The sequence below is a fragment of the Recurvomyces mirabilis genome, assembly GCF_035927965.1.
Source record: "Recurvomyces mirabilis strain CCFEE 5264 chromosome Unknown scaffold_4, whole genome shotgun sequence".
NCBI lineage: Eukaryota > Fungi > Ascomycota > Dothideomycetes > Mycosphaerellales > Teratosphaeriaceae > Recurvomyces > Recurvomyces mirabilis.
In genome coordinates, this window is record NW_027041938.1 from 573,713 (window position 1) to 588,474 (window position 14,762).

The 14,762-nt window shown below is 54.1% G+C and overlaps 8 protein-coding genes across 8 annotated transcripts; 5 read left to right on the forward strand and 3 right to left on the reverse strand.

Annotated features, from left to right (window-relative positions):
• Positions 1-7: 7 nt before the first annotated feature.
• Positions 8-1,713, reverse strand: INO1 (Myo-inositol-1-phosphate synthase; the record flags this gene model as incomplete). The annotated part of the gene is made up of 3 exons (XM_064834776.1): positions 8-331; positions 381-1,394; positions 1,447-1,713. 3 exons carry the CDS (start codon positions 1,711-1,713, stop codon positions 8-10), a joined length of 1,605 nt encoding a protein of 534 aa, XP_064697647.1.
• A 1,735-nt stretch (positions 1,714-3,448) lies between these two features.
• LTS14_002070 (uncharacterized protein) lies at positions 3,449-4,059 on the forward strand (the record flags this gene model as incomplete). The annotated part of the gene is made up of 2 exons (XM_064834777.1): positions 3,449-3,511; positions 3,568-4,059. The coding sequence occupies 2 exons, from the start codon at positions 3,449-3,451 to the stop codon at positions 4,057-4,059; spliced, it is 555 nt and encodes a 184-aa protein (XP_064697648.1).
• A 426-nt stretch (positions 4,060-4,485) lies between these two features.
• Positions 4,486-5,506, forward strand: LTS14_002071 (uncharacterized protein; the record flags this gene model as incomplete). Its single annotated transcript, XM_064834778.1, has 2 exons — positions 4,486-4,723; positions 4,854-5,506. 2 exons carry the CDS (start codon positions 4,486-4,488, stop codon positions 5,504-5,506), a joined length of 891 nt encoding a protein of 296 aa, XP_064697649.1.
• Positions 5,507-5,605: 99 nt separating this feature from the next.
• On the forward strand, positions 5,606-6,915 carry LTS14_002072 (uncharacterized protein; the record flags this gene model as incomplete). The annotated part of the gene is made up of 4 exons (XM_064834779.1): positions 5,606-5,766; positions 5,826-5,838; positions 5,907-6,436; positions 6,498-6,915. The coding sequence occupies 4 exons, from the start codon at positions 5,606-5,608 to the stop codon at positions 6,913-6,915; spliced, it is 1,122 nt and encodes a 373-aa protein (XP_064697650.1).
• A 766-nt stretch (positions 6,916-7,681) lies between these two features.
• RPL6 (60S ribosomal protein L6) lies at positions 7,682-8,390 on the reverse strand (the record flags this gene model as incomplete). Its single annotated transcript, XM_064834780.1, has 2 exons — positions 7,682-8,182; positions 8,271-8,390. The coding sequence occupies 2 exons, from the start codon at positions 8,388-8,390 to the stop codon at positions 7,682-7,684; spliced, it is 621 nt and encodes a 206-aa protein (XP_064697651.1).
• Positions 8,391-8,756: 366 nt separating this feature from the next.
• On the forward strand, positions 8,757-10,128 carry LTS14_002074 (uncharacterized protein; the record flags this gene model as incomplete). The annotated part of the gene is made up of 2 exons (XM_064834781.1): positions 8,757-9,373; positions 9,558-10,128. The coding sequence occupies 2 exons, from the start codon at positions 8,757-8,759 to the stop codon at positions 10,126-10,128; spliced, it is 1,188 nt and encodes a 395-aa protein (XP_064697652.1).
• A 500-nt stretch (positions 10,129-10,628) lies between these two features.
• On the forward strand, positions 10,629-11,849 carry LTS14_002075 (uncharacterized protein; the record flags this gene model as incomplete). Its single annotated transcript, XM_064834782.1, has 2 exons — positions 10,629-11,661; positions 11,728-11,849. The coding sequence occupies 2 exons, from the start codon at positions 10,629-10,631 to the stop codon at positions 11,847-11,849; spliced, it is 1,155 nt and encodes a 384-aa protein (XP_064697653.1).
• A 629-nt stretch (positions 11,850-12,478) lies between these two features.
• On the reverse strand, positions 12,479-13,741 carry LTS14_002076 (uncharacterized protein; the record flags this gene model as incomplete). The annotated part of the gene is made up of 3 exons (XM_064834783.1): positions 12,479-12,904; positions 12,970-13,097; positions 13,171-13,741. 3 exons carry the CDS (start codon positions 13,739-13,741, stop codon positions 12,479-12,481), a joined length of 1,125 nt encoding a protein of 374 aa, XP_064697654.1.
• Positions 13,742-14,762: the final 1,021 nt, after the last annotated feature.

Here is a 14,762-nt window from a genome sequence, read left to right on the forward strand (position 1 = left end):
TCTATGTTCAGAAAAGCTTGTGCTCCAGCGTCATGTCGTTCTCTGGCTCAAGGCCAACGCAGGCCTTCATGATGTTTATGAGGGCACTACGCTGCTTGGCCAGAGCGTTGACCACGGGTGTGCCGGGTGGTGTGAGCGGCGCCTTGAGCATGTAGCTCAATACGCTGAGGACAGAGTGGAAGCTCTTCCAGTCTTGCTCGCCATCCTTACGCCACTGTATTCGGGTGAACAGCTCAGCGATAAGCACCAGATCAATGATAAGTGGCGATGCGAGCAACGAGTCTTCGCAGACGTTGAACATGGATATTGTTTGGTGGCCGCCGAGGAAGATCTGTTGTGGTTAGCGATATGCTTAAGCATCGACGATGCATAGCAAATACCTCAGCATAATACTCGTCCAGCGCACGCTTGTTGTCACCAACAGCCGGCATGTACTTGATCACGACGCAATGGTCAGGGTGCTCGCCTTCCTTGTACAGCACATTGTTGGCAGCGACCATGTCGTCCACGACATTAGATTTGCTGATCTCTTTGCTCCTGAATTGCTTCTGCGATGACAAATTCTTGCCGTCGTTGTTGCCAAGATGGTTGTAGGAGGAAATCGAGGTCAGCTTGATGCCGGCATTGATCATGAAGTCGACGAGGGCAGACTTCATTTTCGTCTGTCCCGACTTGAAGTCGTCGCCACCGATAAAGGCACTGTGCTTCTCAGCTAGCTGAATGCAACCCGGCACGAAGGTATTCTGTGGCGAGCCGTTGATGAATGGTGTATTCTCGAGGATGCAAGCGACGGCAAATACAGTAGATGGTGCGACTTCTTCGTGGCCGTTGCTGATAGCTTGTAGAAGATTGTCGGCAGTATCGTTTACGCCAGGTACTATGTCGGCGAAACGCTCAGTATTTGCGGTCCAGAGCACAATCACCTTATCGAGGCCGTTGGCGCTCTTGAAATCACGGATGTCCTTGCGGAGATGCTCGACGTGCTTGTCAGAGGCCTTTGAGCCCTCGACGACATTATCTGCACGGTCCTCTTGGTTCGCGGCTATGAAGTCGGGATAGTAGATACTCGGCAGCGGCACCATCTGAGCCATTTCTTTGCGAACGAGCGACTTCAAGGTCGGTTCGAGCACTTGTGCACGGTCCATGGCGGAGGCGATGTCCATCTTGCTGATATCCCAACCCCCAATGACAAGGTCGTTCGGGTGGACCATAGGCAATAGGCTGTGTAATGGGATGTTGACGTCTTTACCAGTGGTTGTGTCTTCGCCGAGTTTGAGCGTCGACGACATTACAACAGAGCCGTAATAATTGGCAGCACGTGGTCCCTCTTTGGTCTCCCACTCAAGCTTGCGACGGTTGGCGATGATACCAGCAGTGACGGTAGAGCCGTTGTTCTGTTCCGTCAGCACATGAAAGTAAAGAAGATTCTGGTCAGGCAATGCTTACTCCACCCCAGCCAACAAGCATGACACCAACTTTGCCAACCTTACGCTCCGTCTTGAAATCGTACTTCGACTCTTTGGGTGATGCCTTGTATTGGCCGTTGTTGAAGCCGACGCTCGTTGTGCGGTACGTGTACTTGGCTTGCATGGTCTCGGGCGTATATGTAACATTTGGCGAGTCCACCGTGAAACCGGTGTTGCCAGACTCACGTACCTGCTCAACGGCTATTCCGGTTGCACTGCCATCGCTATCGTTTGCGTGAGGCGCCATGTTGGTTCTTCCTTGTGATATCTTGGAGCTTTACGTCAGAATCCAATTCCGACCGAGCACCACTGTACAGCCAACGATGATACATGTCACTTACACGAGACAGCGGCGTATTCGTACGTGATGGCCCAAGAAGTGCGGGCAAGAAAGCTCTAAGAAAGAGTGTTGTATCGTGAAGAACAGGAGGACGAAGAGGGTGAGAGTGTGAGATAGGAAGGAAAGCTCGGTGCGAGCAAGAAAATACTTATCTGTCTTCCGCGCGTTCCACGATCGCGCGATGAGCTTACGGCGGCTAGAGTAATTGTTGAGAGAGATTGCGGTGCTGGGCAACACTACGGTATATAGTTGTTGCCAGTGGTTTGCAGCGCCGCCCGGTGGTCGAACGAAGTCCATACGCGGCACCACATTTCTCCGGATCCGGCCAAGATACGAGGCGAGTGAAGTGTTGGTATTTGTCCATTCTGCTCAAGGTATAAGATCAGAGGACGATGTGCCTCAACCGTGGCTGCGAGCAATACCTTGGCTACATACATTGTCGATCGAGATGCTCTGGTAGCTTTCGTTGCGCGTATCAAGAGTATTTCACCATCGTTGAAGAGGTCCCGACGATGATCGTTGTCCAGTATCCTTGAAGCAGGGCGATCATGAATACTCGCTACGTTCCTTGGGGGTTTGGTCAGATGCAGTCGATATATGTACCAGCAGTGCACGCATCATGGAATCAAGCCATTTCAAGGCTGGGGTGGTACAGAGGTACTTGGTCCAGCATCCTTCGCCGTGTGCAGAATCTGAATCTTGGCTGCTAGTACGCGAATAGTGTCTATTTGGCACGATCGATCCTTAGCTGAGGCGAGTCTTGTGCACGATGTCGATCGAGCTTGAGGATCCTGTACTTGACAGCGTGGTGACACCACCGGTGAGAATAGATTTTTGAGCCGCATGGGTTCGAGGTATAGCGCTAGTTATGCAGGGCCGAAGCCGACCGGAAACTCTGGGGAGCTAACTCTTCCAGGTGCTAGATTCGAGACACTGTTGCTGTGCGATCCACCGCGTTGCTGCCCTCAAACAAAACGCTGTAATAACGCAAGCTGCATTTATCCTTCTCAAGGAAAAGGCAGGACAAACGCCATTATGAGCACGGTCGATACGCCGCCGGAGTACTTCGCCATCGGGTCATCTTCTTGCACATCCACCCAGGCACCGTGCACTCGGCGCGCTCTTGAATGGCTGTTGGTCTAATAAGCTCCGGAGCCGATCATCTGCAAGCGCGATCACCTCAACACGAGACGCGTCAGCAACAGCTACTTTTATAGCTACAGTATGTTTGATGCTTAGCACAGCATGTAGAACTACAGCTGCCGCCAATAGGCATGGGCGTTGCATGCGGGACACCCAGTGTCTCGATGGCAACAGTGGATACCACCCCACTTCCTGCGACGAGTGCGCCGTTGGAAGAAGCAGCAGGGGTGTGGCGGAAGGGTGTGCTGAGCTAGTCTGGAGGCGTTGTTGCTGTGCCAAATTAGCTCTTCCTCGAATGGCAATAGCGACGACAAGGCTCTGTGCGTGCAGACTTGCGCGCCAGAGTATTAAATGATGTGCTCGCCCCTGACCATCCTCTCAGACATCTCACTCTTACACACAAGTCTAATCGGCGCATCCAGTTCTACCAATACAATCGATAATATCAATCCACGGCTTCTTCGCCACACCAAACAACAGCAAACCCACCTCCGTCAATATGCGCGCCTCTACCATTGTCGCTGCGCCATTCGTGGCCGCCGCTATGGCTCAGAGCACGATAGTGAGTACTTGACAAAGTTACTATCGCATTTCGCAACAACGCTAACATTGAGACAGACAGCGACCGTTTCTAATAGCTCGACTACCGTAACTACTACTTACGTCTACTCGAACCCTGCGACCACTCTGCTCACCCAGACCAACTCTGTCGGTATCATTACTGGCCAACCAAGCGCACCTTCCGTCTTCACCTCTCAGCCATCGGTCGCTACGATCCCAGCTGGTCTCCCCATCGGCGTCACATCCCTCGCACAGAACATCAGCGGCCATCTTACATACTTCACCGTCAGCGTCGGCAGCTCGACCACGACTGTCATTGGCGGTGTCGCGACAGCGCCCGCTGCTGCGACTGGCTCCTCCGGCTCCGGTTCATCAGGCTCAGCCGCTAGCGGCAGCGGTGCTTCTGCCACTGCTCGCAGCAGCGGCGCTGCATCCGGCACAGCATCAGGAGCTGCCAGCTCTAGCAGCGCTGCCTCCGCTGCCAACAACGTCCAGATGGCATCTGCTGGCCTCCTCGGCCTCGGTGCTCTCTTCGCTGTTCTCTTGTAGGAGATCGAGAGTGATGTGTTAATTAGTATAAGAGAAAAGAAAAGTATTGGATCGCTTTAGCGCTGCATAATGTTCTACGACATTGGGTACAAATTTGGTCTTATTTATACTGCTTCTGAGCGTGAACCTGGCGCTGGCAATGGTCTGGAATACCCCGCATGGGATGCACGCAGTTGTGTGCCCGCACATAGGAATAATTACATAGTCTTGTATACAAAGAGATGAAACAGAATATCAGCCTCTTCACCACCGCTTCAGGTCATGCGAATTTGCCCTGCATACAGCTTCCCGCTAGCGCAGGCACGCATCTCTGGGGAAGCAACGCGCCACGAGAACCTCGACCTGAACACACTTACTACATCCCGAACAAACATTACGACAATATACAGAGCCGTGGAGGAGACGTAACATCCAACATTCTCATCCATGGTCATCGAAGCCATGGACGACGCCACCCGGCAGCAGTACCTGGCTGACGACCCGCCTACTATTGTCCCTCTGGCTATTAAGCCGCACTTCGAAGCACTTGACGACGAACAGAAGCTGTATGCTCACTACATATCTCGAGCCGCATTTGCAGGAACCAGGATCAATCTACGTCAGGTATCGCCGGAATCCGAGGCCATCTTCGACTTCATCCTCACGCTGCATAAGCAGTGTCAAGGTAAGTTGTGCATTGCCATCTTGTGGATGTTAGCTCGGTCTGCCTGTTTGCCAGTGGATCCCCCGCCTGCCGGTTGATTTACAAGGTGCTGGCGTGCTTTTTAGCAGCTAGCAGTGCTAACACCTCCTAGGAGATTGGCAAGCATTTGGCACAAAAGCTGGCCTTTCAAAGGAAGATCTTAAGCACTTCCTAAGCTACGCGGCGCAGCTCATCGGCAACACTGGTAACTACAAGAGCTTTGGCGACAGCAAGTTCATCCCTCGGCTGCCCCCAGACAAGTTCGCCGCCTTAGCTGGAACATCACCTGAAGCACAAAAGCTATACGAGACTTTCAAGGACGAGATCTATGAGTCCATGTCCACGCCACATATGCACCTGGGCTATCCAGACCAAGGCCATGTCTCGACTTACTATCCCGACTCACCATCGATTACTCACGACGAGATCGAACTTGTCAGCTCATTCCTCAAAGAGCAGTCTCTCATGCCAGAGAACACACGTCTTCGCAAGACGAGCAAAGGTGATTATGAGGTACTGATAGCCGCCGCTGTAGCTCAACCAGCGCACCATGATACGGAGAAGACTGAATGGACGTTGAAGAACGGCAAGAAGCTGAATCTGGTGTACGGCGACTACCAACCCCAAATGGCCGAAATCGCCCGCAATATCACGGAAGCGCAGAAGCATGCCCTTAACGACGAAGAGGCGAAGATGCATGCAGAGTATGCCAAGAGCTTCCACGACGGCTCCATGTTCGCTCACAAGGAGTCGCAACGCCACTAGATACGTGACAAGGGTCCACTGGTTGAGTGTAACATTGGGTTTATCGAGACTTACCGAGATCCTCACGGTATTCGAGGGGAGTGGGAGGGGTTTGTGGCTATGGTGAACCAGGAGAGGACCAAGGCATTTGGGAAGTTGGTCGAGGCCGCGCCAGCGCAGATCCCGAAACTACCTTGGGGGAAGGACTTCGAGAAGGACAAGTTCCTTGCTCCCGACTTCACAAGCTTAGAGATTTTGTCTTTTGCGGGTAGCGGAATCCCGTATGTATAGAGTCCTGCTGACGAACGAGAGACTGTTTGAGAGCTGACAAATCTCCCAGAGCCGGCATCAACGTTTGTCTACCCGGCAGCCTCCCTATACCATAACCAACCACATTTACTAACAGAGACCACAAAACCAGATCCCCAACTACGACGACATCCGCCAGAACGAAGGCTTCAAGAACGTCTCCCTCGGCAACGTCCTCAGTGCCGCCGCGCCCAAAGAACGCATCCCGTTCATCCGCTCCGAGGACCAAGAAGTCTTCGAGAAGTACAAAGACGAAGCATTCGAGGTCCAGGTCGGTCTTCACGAACTCCTAGGTCATGGCTGTGGCAAACTGCTCCAAGAGACCGAACCGGGTAAATTCAACTTTGACCATAAGAATCCACCTACTAGCCCCATCACGGGAACGCCCGTCGAGACTTACTATAAACCTGGTGAGACATGGGGATCGGTATTCGGCGGCATGGGTCCTTCGTACGAGGAGTGCCGAGCTGAGTGCGTAGCCATGAGTCTGTGTCCCGACTATGGGATCCTCAAGATCTTCGGCTTTGGGAACGGGCAAGAGGATATCGAGGGTGAGGCGGGGAGTGTGCTCTATGCGTGCTATCTCCAGATGGCACGAGCAGGTGTCACAGCGCTGCAGTTCTGGGACCCTAATAGTCGCAAGTACGTCCCACGTCCCACCTCGCCTTGTCATACATGCGTGCTGATACCCTCCGGCCCGCAGATGGGGCCAACCCCACATGCAAGCCCGCTTCGCCATCCTCAAAGTCTTCCTCGAAGCCGGCGCAGACTTCTGCACCCTCCACCACACCCAACCCGACCTCTCGGACCTCGAAATCCACCTCGACAAAACCAAAATCCAATCCCATGGCCGACCGGCCGTCAACTCCTTCCTCCAAAAGCTACAAATCTACAAAGCCACCGCCGACTTAGCAGCGGGCAAGAAGTTGTACGAGGATTATACTAATGTCGGGGAATGGTATGCCGGGAAGTTACGGCCGCAGGTCTTGGCGCAGGCGAAGCCGAGGAAGGTTTTTGTACAGGCCAATACTTTCCTCGAGGGGGGAAAGGTGGTGTTGAGGGAGTATGAGGCGAGTCCTGAGGGTATGATACGGAGTTTTGTGGAGAGGGAGTATATTTGAGGGGAATTTTCGAGAGGCGGTTGAGAATGTCTGATCTGCTTATCTCGGTTTTTTCGGGAGAATTTATGGCAGAGGGGCAGGGGGGGCTTCGTGATGGGTATCGTTGAGGGCGGGACGAGAGGATGGTTCTAAGTATTCATGTGCCACGTCCAGTGCAAAGCCACGAGAGGCGACGAAAGCTGTTGGGAAGGTCGATGAGATGATCACGTGGTTCTTACATGTCGTCCAAACTGTCGTATGCATTCAAGCAGGCCTTCGTCTTCCCGAATTGTCTGGGTTCGCGACGAGATGTGTCAGAGATCTTCCTGAAATTGTCAGCGACGAGAGAGACTGGATTTGTCGAAATCGGGGAGATGTGTGGTCTGCAGCTACAGAATCAACTCCTTCCTTCTTTGCACGCAGGTTGACGCCACCAAATGTAGTCTCGACGACGAACGGGCGGCTGCAGTCTAGTTCACTTTGCCCTGTGCCTCCGGACATGGTGGGAGTGGTGGTGGTATCAGCACCGGGAAAGCATTCAACGTGTGAAGTAGACGCCTGTCTGTCAATCGATAGGGTGGCTTGAGTGTATCATATCATTGTTTGGAAGAATTCTCAGCTGCCTACTTCAGCGCTGGATGGTCTCCATGCATTGACTTCTGGACTATCGATCTCGCAACGCCAGCCCTAGATGTAATTGGAGGGAGACACGCGGTCGATGCAGACCCCACATGCCAAGTCATGTAGCACTACTCCCTCACCACCATCATACCATCAACGTCACCATCTAAAAGACCATCTCATGCGGCTTGTCGCCCTTCCTCAGGCTAAACTGCGACTTGAGGTACTCGGACAACATCTTCTCCCCCTTGATCGCCTTTAACAGCCCCTCATCCACCTTCTTCTGATCGCCCGCCCGGTCCCCACTGACCTCCTTCTTCTCCTGCTTTCCCTCGCCCTGACCCTGCTTGAAGAAAGCCTCCTCGCTCCCCTTTTTATCCGCCTTCTTGTCGCGGGAGAAGTATTCGGGCTTGGAGACCTTGTCGATGGTGGCGGAGTCGAGGCCCTTGAGGTCGACGCTGGTCTTGGTGGCGATGACGTAGCGGGCGTTGACGCGGCGGAGCGGGACGCCGTTGATTTTGAAGGGGCCGGTGACCAGGAGCACGCCTTGGTCGAGGACTTTGAGGAGGACGACGCGTTTGCCGCGGAAGCGACCGGCGAGGAGGATTAGCACGGCGCCGGGTTGGAGGGTGGAGCGGGGTTTGTATGGGCGGAGGGTCTTGCGGGCCTGTTGTACATATCAAGTGATTAGTATCATGTTCGTATGGGTATTTTCTCAATGCTACGTTTCTGGCAGGAGTATGGTTGAGGCGTACCTTCTTTGGCTGCGCATTATCATCGGCCGGGTAATATCTGCTGGCCTGCTGCGATGGGTGTGGGATTGACCTCTCGCCCTTCTGGAACTTCTTGGTCTGCGACTTTTGCTCCGAAGACATGCTGGGCGACTGCTGTGGGTTGTGTGTTAGTGTGTCGGTCGCGGAGATGACGTCTGTATGTGATGATCGTACCGAAGAGGTGATGCTGGAGTGTTAGTGGTTCGGTCGCTAATCACACTCAATCATGAAGCTCGTCGTCCATTCTCCGATGCCACCTGCTAGAATTCGAAATGCTTGGCAATGTGTAAGTGCGGCAGACGGGCATTCTTTCGGCCGAGGTCATGCAAGTGTGGGTCATCAGCCGTCGCAGGCGAGTAAGCTGTCGTCAGAAGTCAGAAGCTCTTTCCTCGTAGCTCGATCACGAAACAAACATTTAACAACACGACCTCACCTCACTTCATTGCGACTACGATCCAAGCACCCACGATGTCGTCCACACCGCTCATCACCTTCAAAGCCGGCAAGTGCGTGTCGGCCAACCGCAAAGTCCGCCCCGACCCTACCCCAGGCTACCTCTACATCTACTCCGAAGACGACCTGCTCCACCTCTGCTGGCGACCCCGCTCCGCCCCCTCCACAGACCCGGAGCTCGACCTCCTCATGATCCCCGGCGATGGTACCTTCCACCCTCTCGTCAAGAACCCCGGTGCCGAAGCTGTAGAGTCACCAACCAACGGCCGCATATTCGTGCTCAAGTTCAGCTCGAGTAGCCAGAAATACTACTTTTGGATGCAGTCGGCGCCACAGCACAAGGAGGGGAACCATGCGTGGTTTAGTCAGCGGGATCAGCGGATCGGGCAGGTGGTTGATGCGCTTTTGCAGGGAGAGGATGTGGATGTGGAGGAGGAGGAGCGGGCGATTCGGGAGGCGGGAGGTGGCGAGGGTAATGGTGGTGCTGATGGAGACGCGGATGCGATGGAGGTGGATCAGGAGAATGGGCTGACGAGGCAGGGCAGTGGTGGCGCGGGCCAGGATGCTACGGGTGGTGATCCGCGGGAAGAGGGACACTCGAGTAGAGAGGGTGGCGCGGATGGTGGAAGAGCGTAAGTGGTACACCGATCCTTCTTGTACGGTGCACTTTAGCGAGGAGTTTTTGAGGCATAGAGATGGACCGGCGGATGTACGCTTTAGCTACTCATAGCCAGTACGAAGACACGATACCATCACCACTCCATCAAGTGTCACGGGAAACAAGGTAAGCTAATCTCTATTCTCCATCTCTACCAGACCCCAAGACACGAACGACCTCGTCCAGAACTTCCTGCGCTCCATCCAATCCGGCCCACAATCCTCCTCCACCACCACACGATCACCACAACAACCAGCAGACAAACCCTACACCACCCTCCCCGACCTTCTCACCCCGGCAACAACCATCCCCTTCATCGACTCCGCCACCCCGTCCCAGGTAGACAACCTCTGCGCCTACCTCCCCCCCGACCTCTTCCTCCTCCACCAAGCCTCGACCACCACCCCCTCATCCTCCGACCCAAACCCGACTCCCGCCGCAGCCCAAGCAGCCATCGACGCCCTCTCCTCGGACCAAAAGAAGGATATTCTGAAGAAAGCACTACGGAGTCCGCAGTTCACGCAGAGTCTGGGGAGTTTGACCGTGGCGTTGCGGGATGGCGGGTTACCTATGATTGGGGAGGCGCTGGGGTTGAAGGTGAGGAATGGGGGCGTGATTAGGGGTGGGAGTTTGCCGGTTGGGGGTGGGGAGGCGGTGGAGGCGTTTGTTGAGGGGGTTAGGGCGACGGTTGAGGAGGAGGGGGAGGGGAAGGGGCGGGGGAAGAAGTGAGGATGTTGTGTGTGTGTGTGTGTGTGTGTAGAGTAGTAGAGAGCCTGAAACAGGTCGTAGAGACGCGAAGGGCTCTCTACGCCGTGCTCACGGCAATGTCGGAGCTTACTGTATACACACCCTCTGCTAAGCGAAGTACCATCTCAGGTCAATCTTTATGCAAACTGAGTACTCGAGCAGCCTGCGCGACACGTACGATGGATCTGCTATCACATCCTCGGATCGTGTTCTTCTATGCAAACCATCCTCTTGTTTCTGACTCGGTAGTCATTACGTACCTTGTTATTCAATCTGTTGCCAAGCCAGATAGGAAACCGCTCCTTGACGCTTGCTCCTTCCTGATTCGGTAAGCTCGACGTATCAACCAATGCCAATGCATCGCGCATCGTGCATATACAGCGGGTAAGTAAATGTATGTACATGCCGGTATATCTTGCTACGCTGTCCATCCATTGCTTCACCACCCGGCTTGCTCGCCTTGAGTGAGAGACAATCCAACCATGGCGCTCTACATCCTCCTCGCCGCCACGGCCGGTCTGGCCACCGCCCGCGACATCACCTTCCCATCTCTCTCAGGCATCCAGGAACAGCCACTAGGACAACAACACTCCACGAATTTCGGCTCCGACTACGACATCTCCGACTCCCCATTCGCAGGCCTCTCCACCTTCGCCAACTTACCCTACGTCCACTGCCTAAGCTCCCGCCCCGACTCCGACATCCCAGCCTACGACATCGCCATCGTAGGAGCACCCTTCGACACAGGCGTCACCGCCCGTCCAGGAGCCCGCTACGGACCCGGTGGGATCCGCGCCGGCTCGCGAAGAATATCCTCCCAATTCTCGTATTCCGTCTACACCGGCCGCAACTACTTCACCGAATGGGCCAAAGTGGTAGACTGCGGCGACGCACCCCTCACTTTCCTCGACAACACGGTCGCGTTGAAACAACTAGATAAGACGCACCGTGTCATCTCCAGCCGCTCATCAGCCAACGGTTCTGCCTTTCCCGTACCCCGGATCATTACTTTAGGAGGCGACCACACCACCACCCTCCCCGCCTTACGATCCACCTTTGCCCATTTCGGCCCCGTAAGTGTGATTCACTTCGACTCGCACCTGGATACCTGGGACCCTTCCGTGCTAGGCGGTGGACTAAGCCACTACGCCGGCGTCAACCACGGGACTTTCCTGCACATCGCGCATGAAGAGGGACTGGTGTTGAATAGTAGCTGGCACGCCGGCATCCGCGGTCCGGTGTCCAATCCCAAGTACGATTTACAACATGATAAGGCCTGCGGGTTCCAAATCGTTACAGCGAGGGATTTGGATCGGATGGGTATGCAGGGCGTGATTGAGAGGTTGAGGCGGGGGGTTAAGGGGACGAAGGTGTATATATCCGTTGACATTGATGTTTTGGATCCGGCGTTTGCTCCAGCGACGGGGACGGCGGAGCCCGGGGGTTGGACGACGAGGGAGTTGTTGACGATTTTGGATGGGTTGGGTGGGGTGGCGGTTGTTGGGGCGGATGTTGGTGAGTTCTATCATCATCATGAGGTTGAGATGGTGATATGTAGTGGATTACTGATATGTCTCTTAGTTGAGGTTGCGCCGATCTACGATAATCCCGGTGAGACGACGACGTTGGCTGCGGCCGAGGTGGTGCACTCGCTTGTTGGGTTGATGGTTGATACGCCTGTCAAGGGTAAGGTGACTTCGTGAGTCGACTTGATGGTGTCTGTACATTGAGAACACTCACAAGCTTAATAACATGAATGGTAGATGGCTGTATATATGAACATGAGATCTGCAGAAACGTGACTCGTAAGGTGAGCACCAAAGGGGCTTGATGGCTGATCAGGCACGGCTTTGGTATGGCTCTGGGTAAGCTGAGACGCTCAAAGCAATAGCGACCTGTCTGCTTCTCAGCACTCTTCTTCTAGACCAGCATCAGGTCTACTGCTCTCGTTGAATACCGCGGGTGAAGTCGGTGTGAAGTTGCTTCGCTCTCTGATCGTCGCTCCCTTCAGCCAGAAGAGCACTGGCAGCGGCACGAGCAGAAAGCCAACCAGACTCAAGAGCAGACCCGCCCATTGCACACCCATCCCTTCGATCATATATGTTGCAAACAGGGGGAAAACCAGCTCCTGCTAGCGAGCGCAGGATGGTGTTGGCTGCGATGGCCTAGTATTGTTGTCAGGATTCTGTTCAACTAAGCGAAGTGCCAAGGACAGAGTGCAACTCACACTAGCAGCGTACACCAAATAAGCATCGACAAGATAATTAAAACACGCCAGGAAGATGACCATGATTCCAAACCCGGTCGGTAGACCAGATAACGTGGGCAAAATTCAATGGATATCTGCTCGAAAGCCGGTCCAGCCAAACCAGAGTATACCGCCAGCGAAAAGCATTCCGCCGACGACAGCAGGTGGCATTCGCCATTCTGGGATAGGTACATCGTTGTTAGCAGCCAGTTTCCGATTATATTCTGGTTGAGTAAGTATCACATAGACTCCCGCCAGCATTTCTCCCGTAATCATGCCGAGGAAAGGCAGACCAGCAACACCTTGATTGAAGCCGTGGATCTCTTCGAAGACGATGGGATAGAAGGTCAGGAACAGGTAGAGCAGGCCGTAGATGAAGGCCATGTAGATCGACAACGCTAGGACGATGGGCTCGGTGAAGAGCATACGTAAGGGCCGGGCCAGGTTCTTCTCCACTAGTTCTCGGAACGTGATTTCGATTTCTTCTTTTTGGCGTGGATGGCCCAGTTTCTGGTCTCTCGTCGTAGTTTTCGCGCTTTGTGCACCAGGAGGACGGGGGCATATGTTTCTCTTACGAAGATGCAGGCTAGGCCGAAGCCGAAGAAGCCCATGATACTGCTCAGATACTGCGTCCACCGCCAGCCTAGGTGAGACATATTGATGAATCCACCGATGAAGGGTGCCCACAGAGGTCCGACAAACACTGTCATGGTCAGCGCTGTTATGGCAAGGCCTCTTTGACTATTATTGAACATATCGGCGAAGACGGCGCCGACGCAAGTCAGGGGACATGCGCCGAAGAACCCCGGCGAAGAATCGACAAATAAAGACGGTCTGGAGGTCTTGGCCAGTAGCCACAGCAAGGTTGAAGATTGGTGCTCCGAATGCCGCCACCAGGAGTGGTAGCTTTCGACCGTAAAGCTCGGACAACGGCGCCCAGAACACAGGTCCACTTGCGAAGCCCAGGACGTACAGTGAGACGCCGAGGACACCGACCTCTGGGCTGACGCCGAAATGGTGTGCTACGCTTTCCGAAGCTGCGGAGAAGATGCTGCTGGTGAATGTCACGACGAAGGTGACGTATCCTAGAGTTATGGCCAGAGACAATTCCTTGCGCAGCGGCCAGTTTTGAGCATGTAGAGGGTCGCCTGGCCCATTGAAATCGACAATGAGACCATCAGGATGCGCTGGGCTGCATCGATAGGGATGGTTTGTCGCGGCTCCGGTCGCGTCGGGAGATGTACTGCATGCTTCGTCTTCATCGATCTTCTCCCGGCAGAAGACTTGCTGGCGGTCTGGTGGTATCACGTTGGAGCGCGCGAGACTTCGCAATTCATCGTTGTCCATGCTGGCGGTAGCTTCTTGAGAATTCTATCGTATTTCTGATACGAAGGAGGTGCCCGAATTTCAGGTTGTGGCAGTGTTGTAATGGGCCACTAGTCGTGCTGAGACGCTTCTGTCATACCCTTACGAACATCAACCGTTGTCCGTAGATGCCACTAAACTACGTATCCAAGGGTTGAATGGCAGAGTCGACCCAAGAAATGGCGACTGCCTGACAGTCTGAACGTCGAGGCTGACTTGGACTGCTATGGCAAAGCATACCTATCCTGAGCATGCCGTAGACGCATTCATACTCTTTGGAGAAGTCCTCCATGCCTGGTGTAGGGTAAAGACTATACCGACATTTAGTCATCCGCCCCGATGGAGCACAGCATTCGGGCAAGATATGAGGTTGCGTGATGGTCTATGGGGCGACTGCTCAAGCTCTTTAGGAAAGAGATGTGCGTCCTTTATCAGAGACATTGGTAATGACCGTGGCAGCTACTCAAAGTTCCAGCCCTCGGACTTATGCGGCTGGCTTACGTGAAGATCGGCATTGAAGCAGCAGTTGATTAGCATGTCACAAGTGTATCAGATCCTCCAGATCCTTCGGCCCAGCCAGCAGTGGACGTTGCAGGAGCGCTGCGTTTCACTCAAGCAACAGGACTCCTGAAGTCGTCGACCTTGTGGCCAATGTCATGCTTCTGTATAGAAGCGCTCTCGGTTCGGAAATGCTAACGCTCTCCGATTCCATCAGTCCTTCATAGATGACACGTTATCAGTATGCCACATCCTACATAGTCAGCGGAGGCTTCCTCGTCTTATCCTGAAGGGACAAGTGTGCCGGCTAAAGCAAAAAGTGAGCTCAAAGGAGGTCGTGAGACGGGGTTTGATACGCCACGCTACCTGTACCCATTCGGAGAGGGACTCGCACGGCCGTAGCCGACACTAGCCCATCGATTCTACTCATCGTGAATGCTTTCTAGATCTTCGTGGAAGATGTCATCTATGGTTGTTACCAAGCTAAGACCAGCGGACCACGGTC